This window comes from Cavia porcellus, unplaced genomic scaffold (genome assembly GCF_034190915.1).
Source record: "Cavia porcellus strain 051 isolate PalLab524CR breed Dunkin Hartley unplaced genomic scaffold, mCavPor4.1 scaffold_15, whole genome shotgun sequence".
In the NCBI taxonomy this organism is placed as follows: Eukaryota; Metazoa; Chordata; class Mammalia; order Rodentia; family Caviidae; genus Cavia; species Cavia porcellus.
In genome coordinates this window covers 17746457-17769014 of record NW_026947498.1, presented here as the reverse complement: position 1 = coordinate 17769014, position 22558 = coordinate 17746457, and the positions used below count along the sequence as shown (strand labels likewise).

Below are 22558 nucleotides of genomic sequence, written 5' to 3'. Positions count from 1 at the left end.
TACATGAAATGCATGCACTTGTAACTAAAGCAAATGCAGTTAACTATAGGTTGTACAAAACAGTTTCTAAACTACCTTCTGAATTGTAAAACTTCATGTTTTTATTGTAATGATTTGATGGGAATAGCCTAGCAGGATAAGTATCTTTTCAATATATTATAATTATTATCTGATTCAATAATTGACAATGTAAATTAAAAGATTAAACTATTCATTTCAGTTGGAAAAAGAGATCAGGATTTCATTGTTACTAATGGTTACTGGCCTTCTTTTATAAGGCTGTAATTTGGGAAATGTATTTAAAATTCAGAATGATTATAGGTCAAAATTCTTTGTAAGTGGTTTACATTTTTATAAGTGATTCTTTAAAAAGGAAAATATTGTTATGTCTTCACTAACAAGAGAATTTAATGTGAGAAATATATTAGATCAATATTTATGTTTAAATATACCTGTCAAATGGTTTTATGTATGGCTCACATAGTTTTAGTACTTAAATATAATAATAATCTATAGATGATTGATGTAAAATTTTGACTTTCAAAATTTAAAGGCTGTATAGGAACTTTCTTATGACTTTTGTATTTTGTTTTCTTGCACAGGAACAAGTATTCAGTATTGGGTAAAACAAGATGATCGTATGTGTTAACATTTGTGTTTTCTGTCAAGTTTTTATAATTTTCAAATTTTCAGTGTTCTATTTATATTTTTTAAAGTTGTTAAATTTTGCTTCCTAGTAAATGTCACTGCCAAAACAAGCACTTGGACATATTTCCAAATATTTCTTTTCCATGGCTTTGCAGCAATTGGTGAACCTGAGAGTATAGATTGGTATAATCCTCAAGGAGAGAAGATAATTTCAACCCAGAGGGTGGTGGTGCAGAAGGAAGTTGGCAGGTCACGACTGACCATCTACAATGCAAACATAGAGGATGCAGGGATATATCGTTGTCAAGCAACAGATGCCAAAGGACAAACACAAGAAGCTACAGTAGTTTTGGAAATTTACCGTAAGTCACATATTTATTAGATTAATTTTAGTGTGCTATAGAGAATTCAAAATGCATTGAATAACATTAACATTGAAGAAAAAACTAGGTACTGCATAATGTTCTAAGCTGTGTAGTATCTCAGTACATCTTAAATTCCTTCTACGTAATAGATAATTATAAATCTATAAAAGTAGCTAATTCTGTTGGTGAAATAATATAAACAAATATTTCTATTTTCTCAGTGCATTAAATCTCTGTGTAAATTCTTTTTTTCTCTCTTCTTTCTCCTTTCTTTCTTTCTTTCTTTCTTTCTTTCTTTCTTTCTTCCTTTCTTTCTTTCTTTCCTTTTTCTTGTACTGGTGATGAAACTCACGACCTCATGCTTACCAGGCATGCACTTGATCACTGAGCTAAGTCCCCATCCTCACATATATTATTTGTGATTTGCTAGTATTAAACTATACTTAGTCTAAATTTTAATTTAAAAATAAAATACCATGATTGGAACAAATGATATTACTTGTGTCATATTGTTACCATTTTTAATGGCACTAGCATGAAATCTGGGAGAAAAAGAATGAATGGGATAAAAGAGAAATCTGAAAACTAATCTAGGAGAGAATAGTATCTTGTTAAGATTCCTTACCACCTTCTATTTTCATTAACAAGATTTTCAAAATGCACACTTAATTATATGCTTAAAATGAATTGTTTCCATGTCCCTTTCTTCTTTCTTATATTTACAAATCACTAATTGGTGATTTTACAGGATCACTGTAAGATGATTTCACAAAATCACGGTGAATGTTATGAACTTCATAAAACCAACACTATACATTACTTTTGTGACCTTTTGCAAACTGCCTAACTTCTCTGTCACCTGTGTCCCTGTCTATAAATGGATGTAATAGAAAGTCTATCATACCTAAAGTTGTTTTGAGAATTATTATAACTAATATTGCATAAAGTACTCACAATAGTGCCTTACAACAATAAATGCTGGTTATCATTTATAACTGAAAATATTACACACATTTTTAGAACTTGACATCCTAAATGGTCATTTCTTTATTGATTTGTGTTTTATGATTCTAGAAGTCAGATAAGAAAATAATATCAAGTCATTCCGACAATAAGGCTTCTGCCTTACTAACAAAAATTTTGTTAATCTGTGTTTGGTTTCTTTTTTCTCTGATTTGTTTCCCTTGTTTATCCAAAAGACTTTTTTTTTTAATTTATGTGAACAGCCTCAGTACCTATTTCACATAAAACAATTAAATCAAAGTGTTTATTTCAAAGGCACAGTATCTTAAAGATTTTTCATTATTTTAAACGGACAAATGAAGATCACTTGTTTTTGTAAAGAATTTTTTAAAATAAATTTTGAGAGTTTCACAGTGCTTCACTTTTGGAGAAATTCTCCCCACAACAAATATATAGTGTTTCTTTCATTTAAAAAAATTTTTGTCTGCCTAATACAAATCTAAGTCTTATAAAAAAAATACTACAATTTTTAAAAATTATGGTATAATATATGTTATGAAATTTTAAAGAAAAAGAAAGTAATTAGAGATAGAACATGATGAAAGGTGATTTGGGAACATACTGTTACTTCACTGGAGGGTTTGGGCAGAAGTCTGAATGAACTTTAGGGAGTAAAATGGCTCTGGGCAAGAACAACCGTGGAATGTTCAAGAGAATATGGGAAAATAGTTGTTCCTGGAGCCTAATGACCAGGACAGAGGAGAAACTGAGGCTGGAGTGGTGGGGTGGCCTCTAGTAGATTATTGTAGTCCTCTTATATGACCTCTTGTGGCATTGGATGATTCTAGAATTTATTGTTGGTGTAATAAGAACTTGATATAATAAGATTTTACTTGTTTTGAGGTTTTAAAAGATCTAGGTTTACCTAATTATTTTGCCATAGCATAATAAACCTATTTTTACTGTTTATGATTTAGCATATATTATTCTAAATTTTTATCCCTTATTGTTTAGAATATATTATTGTGAAGAGTCATAACTGTTTTTTTTTTATTTGTTTTACTTGCCGGATATAGAAAAACTCACTTTCAAAGAGGTGGTATCTCCTCAAGAATTCAAGCAAGGAGAGGATGCCGAGGTGGTTTGCAGAGTCAGCAGTTCACCTGCACCTGCTGTCAGCTGGTTGTATCATAACCAGGAAGTCACCGCTATTTCCGACAGTTAGTATTTTGGTAACTCCCTAAGTTATATGTTCTACAAATCTGCAACTTGTGAAAATGATGAATAAATATGACTAGTCAAGGAAAACATAATTTTTGGCCTGAAATACCAAACAATGATTTTAAGAATTTTAAAATCGTTGTTGAGAAACTGGCAAACCATGGAACTCAGGACTAACTCAGGATATGTTGCTCTTGCAAGATGTTATCAAACACAACCCTATCCAATAGTTAGATATTTTCTTTGTCTCCTTTGGTGGCAGAGGTGAGCAACAGTGAGAAATGGCTTGGCTTCCAAAGCCAATGATAATTATCATCTTGGACATTTATAGAAAACTTTGCTTACTTATTGTATACTGTTTGTGGAAAATGATATACTTTTCAACAAAAGTGTGTAAGGAAAGGTGTACCTATTGATTTGATGTGCTATAATTCAAACACGATTTCATGAGCTCAGTATAGGTAAACCACGCCTTTATGAGTCCTGTTTATTATTCTGGGACTGTTCTTTCAGAGATATCTACATGTTCTAAATATTATGGAAAACTATATTTGGATAATAAAAAGTACATTCATTCAAATTGTCTTCATTTTTTCGATTCATACTGAGCTAAATCCCAGAATAATATGACATTTGAAATTGAAAGCATAATTTGCTTACATTATCCTTCTTTACCATTGTGCATAGGGAGCATTTTCAATTTAAAATACTTTTTCAATGCACCTGCATTGCGCAGAAGTACAAAATAATTGAGTCTTTTAAAAGTATTTTCTATCTTGGATGATTCCTTTTTGTGTTTCCAAAAGATGAAGTTTCTACAGCATAAAGGACAAAAAGTAGAGGATCTATTTTTGAAAATGTAAAGAGGATGTATCATAATCATGTTCAATAGTCATTTTTTAATGTAAAATAACCTGTCTGACGTTGGCATTTTGAGTGCTTATCAGATTTTGACAAAAACTCATTGTTAATAACACATTCTACTTTATTTCCCTATGTTATACTTAGTGCAACTACTTTAGACTTTATTAGCAAGGCATAGAGGAAATTTTGTGATATTTTACAGCCTTCTTTTTTCTTGTAATCATAAAAAGGTCACTTCTTTTCTAACAGTGTCTAAACATTTTCAGATTATTTGATATGAAGGACGATAGGTATGATTTATCATGAATCTTACTAACATGAAGATTTTTAAATCAATTATATTTTTAAAGATGCACATAGAACAAAAGCTTTGATTTGCTGATAATTAAGGAAAAGCAGATAGTTAAAGAGGTGGGAAGGCACAAGTGGTATTTCTATTATACAGTTCACCCCTTTCCCCTCAGTAATCTAGATGGAATAATGTAAATTCACAGTCTCATTTTGCTTAAACTCCTTTGAAAGATCCTGCATCATTTAAGATCATTTCTAATTGCTGTGTTCCTAAATCAGATTCTTCATCTATAAAAAATATATTTGTTTTATTAATTTAAAAAAATATTGGAAGTTTGGAAATTACAAATCTTTAAATGTTGATTAACTTATTAGATAGGTACAGAAAGTACCAAATAAACTATTTACTTAGTTGTTAAGTTCTCGATAAATTATGTTTATCTACTTATTTTTCTTATTCTTTCTTCTTAAGCTTCTAAAATATTTGCAATTAAGTTTACAAAAATTACAAGTATATAGGTTATATTTGAAGAGCAAATTCAATGTAGATGAAGCCACTGGAATTAAAAATGAAACAAAATTCTGTGGTGGGCAACACCAACAAAAACAAAAAGTGAAAGTGATCATTTTTAAAAATTGTTTAAATTATTTAAAAGAATTGTGAGAAAGGCCAAATTTTTCCAACTTTGTGATACTAGATAAAACTTGCCATATATTTTGTTATTAAATAATTTGTGCAGTTATTATTGTACACAAGAAGTAATATCCTTTATTTTATGGAGTCTATTTTTATAGCTAATGGAAGACTAAGTTTGTAATTCTGAAATGAACAGGGATAGAGATGAAAAAGAATGTAGATATAAAAGATCTAGGTATTTTTTTGTCCTAATATGAAATAGAATAACATATATATAAGACCAGATTGAAGGGTTATAAATACTCATATGCTTTTGATAGTAACTGTGTCACATATGTCCATGTCTATAATTCCTCCAGAATAATTTAAGTAGAATTTTTTGTTATCTTTGAAAGGAAGTCCATATGTTCTGGATTCCAAGCGTGTAAGGAAATAAAGATGAAATTTTCTTCTTATAAAAGTTGAATATTCTGACTTTTAGTGACACATACATTAAGGGATATATTGATGTACATTCAACACTAGTTTGGGTAAAAATTACCTTATGAGCTTCGTAAGTATTTTGGTTAGCATCTAATAGTAGTATTCTTTCTGTGTTAATAATTGTGGATAAAATCATCTTTTTCAAGTTAAAATAGTATATAATCTGCTTTTATTGTGAAATTTTCATTTAGCAGTTATAAATTACCACCTTTATATTTTTTGAATTCTAGATGTTGTTGATTGCCAAGAAAGGCAAGTCCACTGTCTTTAAAATAATTAATACTAATAAATAATAATAATAATAATGAATAGTCTACAGGTGCAAATATATGTAAGTCAGTAAAATAATCAGATAAATCACTCAGTGTATGTTAAAGAACGTGTGGCCCAAAGGGTATGGAAAGAAAAGAACATCTAAGCTATTAAAGCAAGGAAGTATATTAAAGATGACTACCAGGAAGAAAATACCATTTTTAATGTAAACTGTGATTACACTGGAAAGGGTAAAGAGGAGAGGACAGCATATGCAGTGGTCAGAGATCAAAGACAGCATGGAAGGGACATGCCAGTAACTACATAATTTCATAAGTTCTAGAAGCTTTGAGTGACTCTAGTTTGCATAGTTATATAATTAGATAAATATAGCTAACTATCTTAATCAAGAGCTAATAAAAGAAGCTAGGCAGGAACCATGGTTTTGACAGCTCTGCTTAGGAGTTTAGAATTTATCCAGATGGAAATCACTAAATAGTTATAATGAAGGGAGTAACATGGTCTAATATGTATTTGAAAATGATAGAACTATTTCTACAAAAAAAAAAAAAAAAAGACTTGGTGTCATTCAAAACCGCTGGCCCCAAGAATAGTTCAGATACTAAGGAAATAGCTGCTGAGGGAGAAGACTCTTCTAGTGATGTGAACCTTTTAGAAATTTTGATGATAACAAACAGCCCCCCATATGGCATATGTGCCAACATTAGCCAGCACTGGCTTAGACTAACTACAAAGACAGAAGTAACATGACAGAGGGTTTTGTTGGTTATGCCAACTTGAGATGGATATGTAAAGGATGTCTTAGAATTTGACATGCCACAAAGAAAGTTCCATAATTATGAAATTCTCTTAAACCGACAGTTCGATGTAAAGGCATTGTGAAGATATTTGAATACAGACCCAAGAGAAGCAGGAAGAGGTATCTGGCTAAATTTTAAACAAGCTAAAATCTAAGTACTTGTATTCCTTCTAATGAGATAATCTGCAAGACTGTTAACATGAGAGTTGCAGAACACAGAGGAATAATCTGATCTGAACAAAAACTGTGAATGATCAAAATGTAGATGGTGACTGTAGCCAGAAGGGTAGATGAAGGAAACCATTGAGTAGGTATAAAATGAGATTTTTTAAAAAAGAAAAAAGAAGAAAAGGCTTAGAAATAATTTGGCTAAAGGAACATAAAGAGACCACTTATTTATTGCTATCTGATTTATTTTCTAATTTTGATCATTAAAGTTAGGTTTCTGTTACAGTGAATAAAAAGATGTTGGTCTCATCACTTTTCTATTGCTGGGGGAAATACCTGATGCTTGGCACTTAAAGAGTGAGAGTTTTCAGTGGGTTCAGTCCAAAATTGATGGGATGCCAAGCAAAAACAGCATGGTGGAAGAGCCTGGCAGAGGACAGCTGCTCATCCCATGTCTGCAGGAAGCAGCAAGAGAGATGAGGAGCTAGAGAGGAGAATATATTCCTCCAAGTCACTCCCAAGTAACCCCCTCCAACCAGGCGCCCTCCTAGCAGTGCATTCAGCTACTCAACTCATCAATAGACAAATGTACTTATGAGTATAGCACCCCATTTTCAGTCACCCTCTAAACACGCTTTCTTTTAGGGGGGCATCTTAGATCTAAATCATAATGCAAATAGTCTGTAACAGTTAAAAATTTCTAAATCCTGTATTTGGGAGTGAGTAAAATAGTGCTTTCTTCAGATAGTTTCTGGAAACACCTATCAGAAAGTACTTTGTTTCAGTAGTTTGCTAACTATAGCATTATATATATAGCTTGGGAATGTGGCATAAGCAATTTCTTCATGTTTTATTTCCTTTGTAGAAAAATTATATACACATAAACACATATTTCATCATATGTTTAGAATTATAAGTAATTATTCTTTTCATGAAGTTACACTTTCTCAAAGTTAGTAAAATTGTTATATTCAAAGGACTATTTGAAACTAAAAATCTTATGGTAGAAAAAAAACCACTTATTTGTTCTCATCAAAGATGTTTATTATGTTGTGCTAGGGATTTAGCTCAGTGGCATAAGCACCTGCGTGGCAAGTGCAAGGTTGTGAGTTTGATGCCCGGTACAAAACATAAATAAATAAAAGATTATTATGTGATTATAATTCTTAATTCATATAATCAATAAATTACCATTTAACATTGCCCGTACTACTTTTCATAATTCAAGTAAAATGTCGACACCCAGAAAGCATGAAAGTTAAGATGATAATATTTTGAAAAGTTGGAAAACTTAACATTATAATGGCCTACATTTATTAGGACCATCTATACAAACTACAAAATTATAACCTCTTCCCATAATAATTTCACACCCTAATATTTGATATAACTTCTTTGGACTTTGAAATTTCCTGAATTTTCAGGAGTTCAGAGTTATTTCTGGATTTTATGTGATTCATATCCTAAAAATTCTTATAGATACTTTTTGACTTGGTCTTTAATTGATGAGAAAATCATGTTTGTGTTTTTATTTATTAGGGGAAATGATCTGCATAAACCTTCCTGTCTCCATTCTGAGGGTCAACATAGAGAAGCCAAAGGAACATTTCATATATTTTGTGGTGAAAATCAAAAGCTCTAGCTTTATAGTCATTATTTTCCTCCTAAGGTATCCTGCAAATCTACCCATTCTTATCTCCTTCAATTGTGTCTCACACAACAAGAAACTACATGCTTGTGTTTCAGTGGTGGTCTATTGCCAGATGCACCCTGGATGTCTTACTGTTATCTCAATTATCTCCTGTCTGATTATGACAGATCACCTCCACAGTCTGAATGCCCTGTTACCATAGTGGTTTGTCAGTCATGCACATCCATTTGGTAGCAGTGGTAAACACAGTATTACAGTCTGTGACTATAAATATCCAGGTGATAGAACCTGTAACTGTTTTACAAGTGGCTTCTATGACTTCCCTAGCATCTGTGTCAAACCAGGAGATAGTGTGAGAGCACTATAAATTAGAACAAGTTCAAAGAGTGATCTCTAGGCTATAAATGTCCTGGGTACTCTACACCATACATTATTTCAAATTGTACCTGACCAAAAGGACCAAAGTAGATAAATACCATGTGTCTTTTATTAAACAATACATTTTAAATACTATCTCTTATATGATATTCAGTAATATTCATGGATGCATTAATTAGTGGAATTTAAACTATGGCCTGTGTAAAATGTTTCAAAATATAAATGTAAGAACATTCTTTTTTATAAGAAGAAAAAAAGGATTTTAGAATTGCAATAATCACAAAGGATATCATACCTACAAAATAATGGTACATTGAGCTCCTGTGTCTTAGATTTCTATAGAATATTAATTTATGTTATGAATTAAAAGGCAAGGTTTGTATTTGCTTATTTTATGTAAGCAAGTGTACACATTCACACATACAAATACAATTGAAATAAAATTCTATTCCAATGTATTGATTTCTAAAGATTATCTTGCTTTTAGCCATAAAACAATTCCTCATATAAATATAAGCTATAGACCTTTTAAATTCTTTATGTAATTTGAATGCTATTGTGCTATTAATTGATTCTGGAGAGTATGAAAAACTATTAGTTTAATTGTTGAGGCAGGATATTCAATACATTTTCTAACCCTTTTTCACTCCCAAGTTGTTATATATTTGCAATCAAAAGTTTTCATGTCTGCAATACCTAATCTCATTGCATTGTTCTGTTTTGTGTCATTTCTGTATTCAAAGCACCAAAGGGAAAATAATGCCCCAACTGTTTAATGTGGATATAAAGTCTTGAATGTATTTTAGAAAAAAGGTATAACAAGGCATTGTAGGGTAGAGAAGCTGAGGCCATGAAATTACATTTTACTTTCAAATTGGAATTTATTTGTTGATGAAAACTTTGATAGTGTCAGACCAGTGCTGTATTTAGCAATTTGGAGCACACTGGACTCAGGCTTCAATTACTAAAACGTTCCCTGCTCTTTCCTTCCTCTCCAGATCGATTCTCCATGTTAGCCAACAATAATCTGCAGATCCTCAACATCAATAAAAGTGATGAAGGCATATACAGATGTGAAGGAAGAGTGGAGGCTAGGGGAGAGATTGATTTTCGTGATATTATTGTTATTGTTAATGGTAAGTAGGAAATATTTTGTGTTTTTTCTACAGCTCATTTCAACAACGTATTTATTAAACGAGAAAATGTGTTAACCCTGTGCTCAGTACTTCCTTCATGAATATTTTCTGTACCTAAGAGAAATCTTCCCATACATCCAATAGAAACTGTCACATTGTGTAACATCCTTCAGGGCAAGATGTCTGACTGGCTCAGCCACCATTCTAACATCACTTTTAGAAGTCTCTAAGCTGCCTTTTATCTCCTATGAACTTGCAAAAACAGTGTCAAATGAAACACTGTAAAGTATCATCGTATGTTTTATTTTAACAAATAACAAATCCCTTCTTTTATTGCTTAAATTATTTTTTGACATTATCCATATCTTCTCAACTTTAAAAGCTAAATCCAGAAAGTTACTTTCCAAGTCTAAGAAGACATTAGTATTTATGTTGGTGAAGATAGAAAGACACATTTCCTTTCAAACTTGTTTATCATACCTGTTTGTTAACAATTCCTTGTTTGTTAATGAACTGTTCTGTGAGGCTAGAAGATGTGTTAAAGTTTTTCTGTGTCTCCATTTTGGTTATTTAGTCAATTGTGGGCCCTTACATTGTATTAACATCTGTCACCTTTGTTATCACGGATGGCGGTGCTGCGCTTCATTTTATTCTTCTCAAATTGGTACCCGTTGGGTTCTCCTCTCTGAAATCTTACTGTCTCACTAGCCCCTCTGCCAAACATTCCAGCCCTAGTAATTCTTTAGGGAATCTGCTTACCTTCAAGCCAAATTAAAATGACTTCCCTTGGTACAGGAAATCCCTTGTGACTGTCCCTCCCTTTTGTGCTCTATCCTGAACATCCTATAATTCAGCCATATTAAAAAGCAGATCTCAGGGAGATAAAACTTTTCAGGAACATTTTCAGGTGCACTCAGTCCAGTAATTTTTAAATGTGCCATAGGCAATGGAGGATTTGACTTCAATGCACAGGACGATTTCAGAATAAAGGAAGAGATAGGTTTAAATATGGATGTGTCTGTCTATATCTGGATCCATATTTTTATTTGCATCTATGTACATCTCTTATCTACTTATTATATACATTAAACAGGGTAAAAACAGTGGCTATTTAGTTTAATTATTGATTTAACTACTGATTGTTCTTTATTTTCTAAAATATGTATGAAAGTATGTAGTTTGGTTCTCCATTCTCATATATAAGCATGGGATATTAATTGATACAGGTCAAAGTCTTCTAAAAATTCCAAGTTTATAGGAAGGAGGATAAAGGCATTTATTCTTTCAGGGTTATTTTATGTTATTACACACACATATGTGTATTACCTACATATTAAAATATTAATTACTGCATATTAAAAAGAAAACATTATCTAGCTAGCATACTATGCTAATCTTTTGTTACCCATTTGATATCATTTCTACTTTATGATATTATTTGAGACATTTTTGCATGTACTGTTTGTATGCTATAATTCATATTTATATTATTTTCAATGAAATGACTTTTAGTATGCATATTCATCCATGTAACAGAGTGTGACTCTTCAGGTTCATCATGGTCTGTGTTCAGACTGGAATAGTCAGTGCCATAGTTTTCCACATTTTGGAATGTGTACGTACTGAGTGTTCTGTGCTGTGCCACTCAGGGCACTCATGTGGATCATGTCCTGTTTTGTCTGTGTTGGACTGAACTTCCCCAAAGCAAGACATCCTTATCTCACTTTCTGCTAACAAATCAGTCACAGATTCTAATCTGCCTTTCTTTGCTCACACAGTGCTAGGTGTAGTCACATTTTCCCTTCACAGTCACAAATTTCTGTACCTCAGAATTCCTGGACACACTTTTCTTCAAAAGTACAGTGTTCTCAGGATTCACCGCTGGCTCCATCCTCCAGCTGGTGAGACTGAGACTCTGCCAAGATAATTGTGCTTTGCTCTCACATTTGCATTGACTCCAGCCAGGAAAAGCCGTGTCTTTATCCAGGCATAATTATCTCTTGTCCTGCTTACTGGCTCATTTTAAATATTGAGATTCTGAGGAAGTTTTCCCTTGTTATAATTTCCTCAAAAGATTCCTTAAAGATTTTTTAGGGAAACCTTTGAAACTGTAGGTAGTAATGATTAAAGAAATTTTTCAACATTTTTTGTATTTGTTCAAATACAAAATCTGACTTGCTTTATGTACTTACCCCCAATTCATAATTTGCCCTTTCTCACTGAATTTTGAGTCTTTTATCCTTGCTAATTTGAATGTTTCTCTTGTCTTCGTTTTTCATTCCCCAACCTCCTGCCAAGTGCACTAAAGTCTTTACCAAATATTCATCCAACAGCAGTTCGTATGAAGAACATATATACAAAGGTAAAGGTTTATTAACTCAGGTACAGTATTTGGATCCGACTATTAAATGGAATATCTAAGGAGGGTATGTTTTATGATATGTCAAGAGGAAATGAATATAAAGTGGCAATTAGAATGAATTCACTCATAGGTCTGTTAGTAATTTAAGAGAAATCTCACTTGTGACTTCCGCACTCTATTTTTAATTATATAACTTCCCCTTTTTCTTATATTTTAAAAATCCTTTCCTATGCTCACTTTTTTGTTGTTGGATATTCAGATAAGGTTTCCAGTCTGCCTGAAACTGTTTTTTACTAGCACAGTCTTATTACTGCATTCGTCTTATTATCATACCTCATTTCACTCATGACATAATATGTGAAATTTTTGCAAGGTATATCAACATTTACTGAATTATCTGTCTTCTCTTTTCATCCTGATTTTTTAGCTTCATTATTGTACCATACATGTATACAAACACATCTGCTTATACACAAATTAAAGATTATACCCCAAACAGTTTATCAGTGTCAACCGTTTTGCTTTGGTCAATGTGCATCCACCATTGTATGATTTCCAGCTCACTCTAATTACTCAGCTACAGGTTCCTATAAATGAAAGACTGGAAATAACTTTTAAATTTAAGATATAGTTAATAGATGATTACTTTTATAAAATATTCTCATGGACTACAATGATCTGTTATTTTCTAAATCTATTGTAAATTTGTGGAGAATGACCCACTAATTTAAGGTATTAGAGGAGGAAAAATTGAGGTTGAATGAAAAACACCTACCAGGACAATTTTACAGCAATTGAGTCTTTAACCTTTCTTTCAGTGTTACAATCAACAGTGGATGATAATGGACAGAGGTATTTGTGGAAATGGGTGTCTAACTATAAAGTGCACTTGTTATCTTGGTGATACTCAGGCAGTGATTTTGTATTCTTTCTTATTTCGAGTCATTTTTGAAGGTCAAAAAATGTGGAAAAGGATTTTACTTGATATTATAAATGAAAATTTACTTTATAATATCCCTTTTAAATTATATGCAATGTTCTAAAACATAAAGCATTTAAAGGGATAAAAGACATTGAAAATTCATTCTAGCCCCATGTATATCAGTAATATAATAGTGCCAACCAGCCCTACAAACAGCAAGATTTTTAAGTCATTTAAATGATTGTAATTCATTAATGAATCTGTAATTATAATATGTAAAACACAGTATGTAAGTTATTCAAGATTCAATAAGCATTTATCAAAATGAGAGTATTAACTTTAATTTTTTTCTCAATATCCTATTAAATTTCAAAGAGCAGTATTCCAGAAATAGTGTAAGGTAAATTATATATATATATATATATATATATATATATATATATATATATATCTTCTCTGTCTCCTTTTACAATTATTTTGGATGTTTTCAGATTTCAGAAATTAGAGAAAGAGAGAAAGAGAATGAACTGTCTATATAGATTGAAAGGTACTTTCTTTGCCTTTCTTTTCCACTTGAGTGTTTGATATAAGTTAATATAGCTACTTACTTTATTTCAGTGTTAATGTTTCTGACCACCCAGATTTTTCTGGGACACTTAAGTTGGCATGACATCATGTTTGAATGGTTTTACAGATGTGCATATTCATTTTACAACGGAACTATGTAATCCCTGATGATATTAGGAAAAAAGTAAAAGAGCAGAATTTTCTCAGTTTTGCAACATGTGAAATATATTTATCCACCTGCCATTCAGATGACAGTCATCTGTTGTCATGTTGGGGATAAGGCTTGCTGTTTGTTTTTAATCTGAAGTTACATTGATAAATACAAAACTGAGTTTTATTGGTTATGGGAAAAAGGATGAGTTTACAAAAAACTTCAAGAAATCTATAGGGAAACAGGTGCTACACTAGTGTCAATTTTTACTGTTTCACAGAACCAATCAGTAAAATAAAAGCTACCATCAAGATATGACCTGATTAAGGTATGCTGGCTCAGACCTGCAATCCTAGCTACTCAGGTAAATGAGGCCAGAGCATTTCAACTATGAGGCCAGCCTGAACAAAAGAGAACTGTATTAAAATAAAACACCAACACATGGACTTATGAGATAATTTAATGTAGATTGTATTTAATCCTCAGTTTTGTAAATGTGTGTGTTATATGTACTTTGACATTTTAGACATGAAAAGATGAATGGCATTCTGAATAGTCAGTGCCTAAATTGCTCTGAAGCAATGTTCAGTTTTGTTTCTGTATGTGCTTCACTGAAACATCACTTAGGGAAGTTGTGTCAGTCTTACTTATATTTTTAAATTATTTATGACCAATATCTCTGGCTTTTTTGAGTTATATTCTATGTATTTTAACATAATTGTAGATATTCAAATTATATATGTTTAAAATACTAAAAATTGTTGAGACGCAGAGAACATTCAGGTTCAGTAAAAACTACATAACCCACCATTTCTACACAATATGTATTCCAGGTACTAGATTGTCTTCCTGTCCAGTTTTTCCTTTTCTTTCTCCTCCCAGTAGATACAATTAATCTGACTCATTCTCCCACCTTTTCTTCTCACTTTCTCTTTTTGTGTGTGCTTGCTTTTTCCAACCAGGCTGATTTTTATTTTCCTTTTGTGTCATAGTACAAACATCATTTCTAGCAAGTATTTCTTAATTTCATGCACATTATCACACAACTTTCTTTCATGAAATCTCATCTAAGATCATTCCTACTGGAACATTTTTGTCAAGGTTCGATGTTCGAAAGGACTCACCAGACTCCACAGATTATTCTCATTTGAATATTTTATCGTGAATGAATAGATATGCATAGCCAGTGGAAAAGTATGCAAGCAAGCTCCAGGCCTTGAGAATGAATCTCATGTGCGAGATTCTCAAGAGCCCAGTTTGCACAAGACGGTGCTAAACTTTCAGCTTCAACCACCAAGGTCTGAGTGAGATTTCTCAGAGAGCTTCCCAGTGGGGACTCTTTAAGTAATCAAGCAAGGTCTTGCAGATTGTTACAGACAGATGCAAACCATCAGTGCAGAAAATGACTTCAGGGGCTACCTAGAGAGAACTTCTCAGTACATCATAAATTTCAATACCCTGATCTTTGCCAAAAGTCAGATACCAGCCATCCAAATATTCTTGGAGAGATTTTTCCTGCCTAACTAAACCAACTCTATCTCTATTGTATCAAAAAGTATATCTTGTATATTGATAAGAAATTATTCTCCTATGTGTCAAAATATCTCACAGATCATACCATTTATTCTTTCAAATCAAGATCAATGTTTTATCCTCTCAAAGCATACCATTGATAACTGAGGTACTCTATAACTGAATGATTTATTCAGTTATTAATCACCTTGTGTAAGCATGAGATCACCTCAATCGCAGTCATATTTGTTTAGTGTTATGGTTTGTGTCTACATTTCCGTTTATCACCTCGTGTGGACATAGGGTTAATGGAGGGACTTTACAGAGGTGGCTGGATCTATAGTGTGTGACATTACAATTAAGTTTGTGATGCTGGAATCAAGGATAGGTGATTACTAAATTAGTCCATGATTTGAGTTAGCATGGTTCATCCTTTCCTGAATGTGAGTGCTTCCCATCCTAAGAATGTATATCCTGGATAGAATATAAGGGGAAGACAGAGGGCTGCTGTGGTCATCTGCTGCTTTTTGGGTTATATTCTGCTGCACAGATTATTCTCATTTGAATAATTCTGTTCCTCCACTGCATGAACTACTTCACCTCTCTGATGCTTTTCATCCATTTCATCCCTACATAGGGCCACCAAACTATGTATTGGGACCTGTACAAACTATGAACCAAAATAAACTTTTCCTCCTTTAACTTTGGATGTTGAGTATTTTGTTACAGGAGGAAGAAAAATAAATAAGATATTTGAATATTTTACTACTTATTTTTCTCTTAATGTAGGAAATCCATGTGACTTTGGTATTACCATGAGCATGTTTCCATTTTAACATCAATCTGTAATTTAAATAACTGTTAAAAGAATTTTAACAGTTATTTAAAATGTACATGGTATACAATATACAGTTAAAATTTGGGTATCCTTTTATTCACTTACATATTTTTCTATATAGATAGATGTATATGTAATATATATATATATATATATATGTAAAGTAATTACCATAATGAAAATAGTCAGTGAAACTAATTTATCTTTTAGCACAGATATTCCTAGGAGTAATGTAAATGTAACCACATGACACATATTCTCTTTGAATGAATTTACATACTTGCTTCTTATTCAAAATAATTTTGATAGTCATCAAGTTATCTTATTCAAAAATATACCATTTCTTTTTATTATGTAATTGTATCTAGTTTTACTAATAGTTCATAATTTGGTTATCCATTTACCTAAATCATTTTTATAATGCTTCAAATTTAAATTGTAAGTAGAGATGTTACATACAATTACTTGTGATTTTCTATATGTCATCTGCTTTAAGTACCCTTGAGTTAATAAGTGAGAGACCAGCTCATAATGTATGTAAGCGTGGTCAGCTCATAATAGTATGTCCATATTTAACTTGTCAGAAAATGCCAAAATGTTTCCAAGAGTTGTCATACTGTTTTACAGCCCACAAACAGTGTTAAGCCATTGGAATTGCTCCACATCCTCACCCAAGCTTTATGAACTCGAATAGTTTATATTTTTTCCATTAAATATTGATATAACTGTGGTGTAATTTACACTTCCCTAAAAGCCTAAAGATAACAAGTACTACTCATCACTGATCAGTTTTCTCTTTTTTTTCTGTGATGCTGAGGATCAAACTTGGGGCCTCATACTCTGTTAAAGCATTGTGCCACCAAGTTATACCCTCAGCCCACCAGAAAGTATCTTTTCAAAGACATAACCTAATTTTAACTGAGTTACTGTCTTTGAATTTCAAGAATTCTACATATACTGAATTATGAATATAATTATTTTGTGACATGTGATTTGGAAATATTTTATCCAATGTTATTGTCATCTTTACAATTTTTATAATTGATGTACAAGGAAAAATTATATTGTGGTGAGGCTCTTTTTAGTTTAATAGGTCATGATTATAGGGTCAAAATTGAAAATTCAATGTCCAACCCAATAATGCAAGTCCCATTTTTCCATACTTGTGAAACAAAAATCTTTTCAGATTATGTATTTGCAATGGATAGGAGGTTTTTTTAAACTATTGTTGTGGCATATATATATATATATATATATATATATATATATTCATATTCCATCTCTCTGAGCAGCGGTCTGACTTTTCTAAACCATTGATCTGACATTTCACCAGTAATATATTGTTGAAATTACCATAACTTTATAGATCCTAAAAATGGATAGTAAATAATTCAGCTGTTCTTTTACAGGGAACTTAAAAAATTGGAATTTATTTACTTTCATTTAAACATTAATGTCAATTTTCCTACAAAAATATTCTGCTGTTACTTTAATTAGAATTGTATAGAGTCTTACTCGCAAATTTTAAAATAATGATTTTTTTCCTCTGGATCCAGTTTGCAACCACATGAACACTGTATGGATCTCTAGTTTTCAGTCTTTCCTTGTGTAGCTAGTTTATTGTAGTGTAGTGTTCAAAATCCACACATAAATTGTGTTTGATTAGTGTCTGAATATGGTTTTGTGCTTTCTCTACACATAATTTTCTTTTTATAATTTTGTTTTCAATTGTTTTCAATTGAGTTAATCATATAAAACAGATGATTTGTATATGTTTTCCTTAATTTTCTGTGTTGCAATGATTCTGTAAATTCCTTCTGTTTTGAATTCACACAGTTATGTTTTCACATTTCTGTGCACTGGAAAGCATCCCTCTTCTCTTTTCTGTCTACTTTTAATTCTTTTGACTTATTTATTACTGTGTTTTTCATCAAATATGTGGTTGAAAAGAAATGCCAGTTAGGCACCTCCTTGCTTGTCTGACATTTTATTTCTTTGCCCATATTATACAGAAATTTCAAGCAATGTATTTTATGAAGATAGAATGTCTCCTTTAGTTTATAATTTTTTTGAGATTTTCTGTCTTGAATATATACTGAAAATTTTCAAGATCTTTTAACTTTAATTTATGTTATCACATGGCTTTTCTACTTTTGTTGATTAGTTAGAATATAGTCACTGGTTTTTCAGTATTGTATCTGTCTCCCATTCATTATTTTTAAAAACCACTTGGTGGTAGTATTTCATTATTTTTATCTTTTGGTGGATTTTATTTTCCATTGCACCATTGCAACTTACAATGTTGTTTAAAATACTTTTCCTATTGTCATGAGACACAGGTTTCTCATTTTGTTTCTTATTCTGTCTTTGCTAGTTAACCAGTATCAAACTGGCCTCTTAAAAAAAGTAGAGACATGCTCCTTCCTCATATTTTTTTGTTTGTTTGGGGGGTGGGTGTTTTTTGTTTGCTTGTTATTTGTTTGTTTTTATGAGACAGAGTCTCGCTTTGTAGCTCAGACTGGCTTCAAACTCACTTTAATCCTCATGCTTCAGCTTCCAGAATGCTGGGTCCACACCCAGCATCCTCATATTTTGGGAGACATTGTAAAAGATTATTTTTTATCCTTAGGTGATTAATAAGCTTATTAAACTACCTGAATTCTTGCATTTACTTTAAGGAGGCTTGTAATTACTTGTTATATATCTCTCTAATAGCTTTAGTATTATTTCTGTTATGTTTCATCTGAATAACATTGGTTATTTGTGGATTTTTTGAGATAATGGTTCATTTAACTTTGCTGAAATAATATGCATGGTTTTTTTCTGTAATATTTTATCTTAAATCTTTTAATGTCTATGGAATCCACAGTGAAATTTTTCAATCTTGATATTGGCAATTTGTCTTTTCCATCAGTATTTGCTCCAAACCTTAGAAAATTCTTCAGTGAGGTAAATTTGCATACAATCTAGTCATATGTTATGTTGAGTTAAGCCTTTCATCATTACGTAATGTTTTACATTGCATCTTACAATTTTCTGTGTTTTAGATGGAAAACACTTTTTCTGCTATTAATGCTTTTTTGTTAATGTTTAAATATTTTGCTTATGTTTAATGTTAATGTTTAATATTGCAAATGTTTTGTTAATATTTAAATATATATATATATATATATATATATATATATATATATATATATAGTCTTCTCCATTTTTACTCTATTTTTACATTGTAGCCACTTTCTTACAGACACCATATTATATATTTGTGCTACATTTTATCTTCTGCAAGCCTACTACATGACTTCTTGGTTTCTGAAGGATCAGGTTCCTTCTCAAAAGTTTTTTCACCGTTTTTAAGTTGATTCTGGTTAGGGTAAAAGCTTTGAATGCCCAACTGAGAGCTGACCTCAGTATTTCACAAATAGCTTTGTTTGCTTTTGTAAACTCTGTTGCTCTATAATCCCTTCCACATTTTCTTATCCTCGATTCACCACTTGTCAGGCTTCTCATCAGTATTCCAATAGTGCATTTACCATTCAGCGAAAACTACACTCAAATACAGGTCCGAATGATCAGAGGAATGAAGAGAAAGCTCTAAGAAACACAATTCATGTGATCACTGACAAATGACCACTCACAAAATGTGGCTGTCCCCTGCTGTTATTGTTATGCCAGAACATTACTTTCTTGATTTGCAAATAAAACACAGGACCTTTCATAAGCAAAATTAATGACTACTGTCATGGCCTGCGTGTAAAGTCCACGGAGACCAATGGGGATGAGAGGGCATAAGAGATGCGAAGAATGGAGACAAGACAGAATTCTGATCAAGTCTCATTTATTCAAAGAAAGAATAATGAATATATAGGGTATTGGGGTAGGACTGGATTTTGACACATCAGCAGGTAACTTAGCAACAGCTGGACGTTCTAGCGAGGCCGGGGGCTACACGGGGGCCCATAAATCCCTGTAAGGGCGGAACCACAGAGACATGTGACAGGCTAGGTGAGGAAAGAGAGAAACTTCACTACTAAATAGAAACTTAACATTAAGATGCCTGTTGTCTTATTAACATAACATGATGGCCAAAGACTACTTCTGATGTTTGCCTGCCTTCAATAGAGACTATGATTTTCTGAGCAAAACTCATAGTTTGTCTTGGGCTACTTCAAATTCTTACATTTTTCTAGGATGGTATTTCTGAAGTTTAGTGTCCTCAGATAGACATTACTTGATGTTTTCCAATATTTATTTATAAATTAAGTGAAGTGGGAGGAGGTAGTGAAAGTTGTCCAATTTTTTCCAGTACAGAAACTCTATGATATTTGTAACCTTGTTACCATGTAAGAGTTTTTTTTGTGTGTACTTCAAGGTTTTATAAAGATGGTTGCTGTTCATTTTTCACTGATATCCAATTTTTCAGTTCTGTGTGACACATCATTTTGCTCAGACTTTTGATGGAATGCTAGCTATTTGTTTGACATTAATTACCTAAACTAGTTAAGGGACAAAAGTAAAAGACTTATATGACTGAAAATAAAGATTTTAATTCTTTTTTTTCCCCTAGTAGCCAGGCACAGGCAGAAATAAAATTGATCTTACAAATTTTGTTATTTAAAAATTTTGCAGTAATACCTTCCTAAAGTAAGAAACCACTGTGTTTTCTTAGGATTTTCTCTAATTGCTAAGATAAAATAGTAAAGTGACTAACTTTTTTTAACTATACTAAGTCTTACTCCCTTCCTCTATAACTATTAGAGTCCAATTTTACCTTCATTCCTGTTATTAAAAAAAAAATGTCTCTGCCTAGTTTGATTTCTTCAGAGTAAGCTTGAACCATTAACTCAAAAACTAATCGAGCTTAAGGTCAAGTTTTACAGATCCATTTATATTAAAATTAGCCCAAGTAAGTATATTTTGTTTTGATTCACATTTTAAATCTGCTCGTGTTGTACATTCTGTAAAACATAATTCTGCTAGCCATAGATGAGAGAAATGCTACTGCCTGTACAAGATGCCTGCTCTGCAGGTAGCCTACAGAGTTTTGTCTAATCAGTCCTGAGAGCCTCAAATATGTTAAACTTTCTAACAGAATCATTTCTCTAGAATTTGTCAGAAACAATAAATTTTAACTCTTACGGAATAAGTTCTGAATCTTAAATTTTTACATTTTATCAAAATTCACAGTATGTTTTTTAGTGTACATTATGTTTAAAGTTTTGTCTGGTTTCTCTTTAAAAGATAATTTGAAGGAATAAATTGTGCCAATATTTGCCCTACTAATGTTTCACAAGTAAAGTTATGGAGAAAAGACCAAATTTAACTTGTGTGATAGATAGATAGATAGATAGATAGATAGATAATTTTATCTATTGACACTGAAAATGAGAAGTTTTAAATATATCAAAATTTATTTATTTATTTTGTTAATTTCCTGGTAATAATAAGCATGCCAGGTAGGAAAAATTAATGCTTATAAAATAAAAATAAATAAATAAATAATGAAGTGAAGGAGTGCCGCTGAATTTCTTTCCTTTTGCTGGAACAAATTATCTGTCACCAGCAATTTAAAGGACAAAAGATTTATTTTAGCTTACAATTTATAGAAGTTTCAGTCTGTAGTTAGCTAACTCTCAAGAAGGGAAGCATGGCAGTGCAGAAACAGTCCACGGTCCAAAAACACAGGAAGGAGAGGTCTTTTTTCCCTGCTTTCCCGTTTTTCGCCCAGGCTTCAAGCCTGTTGATTGATGCACCTCACAGCGAGGTGGAGCTTCTGTCTTGAGTAAATCCATCACACTCAAAGCTCTACTAAGCCAAGCAGTGAAGTACTTCAGTGTCACATATGTGTGATCCAGTCATGCCGCAAATCCCCACTTACAAGCACATGATGCTTTTGAGGAATATCTCGATATAAGACGTAACACAACAGATTCTGTTTTTATGTTCTTCATAAATTAATTAATGTGTCACATCACAGAAGATAGGTGAATATTAAAACTTTCCACTGCATTTAACTTTTGTGATGGTTTTTTAACAAAGAAAAACTCTTTCATGTAAGTTCATTATTGAACTTCTTTTTAATTAGTACAATGTAGTAATTGACATTTGCAGATGAAAATACATGTGTGCAGAAATATATAATTGGGAAACAGGAAACCTGTTGGTTTGGGGCATCTCAGAGTTTCTCTACACATATTTTGATATCTTCTGCAATAGATATTGAGAATCATAGCATATACTCTTAAAAAGCATAAAAATGGAGATGCTTTTGAAGAGTTCATTGATTTCTTTCTTAGAAGAAATCAATGAACTTTGAAGAATAGATTTTC

The 22558-nt window shown here is 31.9% G+C and overlaps 1 protein-coding gene across 3 annotated transcripts in view; it reads left to right on the top strand.

Annotated features, from left to right (window-relative positions):
- Window positions 1-22558, top strand: part of Ncam2 (neural cell adhesion molecule 2) — a 448375-nt gene that overhangs the window by 250667 nt on the left and 175150 nt on the right. For all 3 annotated transcript variants that reach the window (XM_063224717.1, XM_063224714.1, XM_063224716.1), the window contains exons 3-5: window positions 804-1010; window positions 3053-3196; window positions 9740-9877. In XM_063224717.1, coding sequence (XP_063080787.1) covers window positions 804-1010; window positions 3053-3196; window positions 9740-9877 — 489 coding nt within the window. The remainder of the gene's footprint in view (window positions 1-803; window positions 1011-3052; window positions 3197-9739; window positions 9878-22558) is intronic.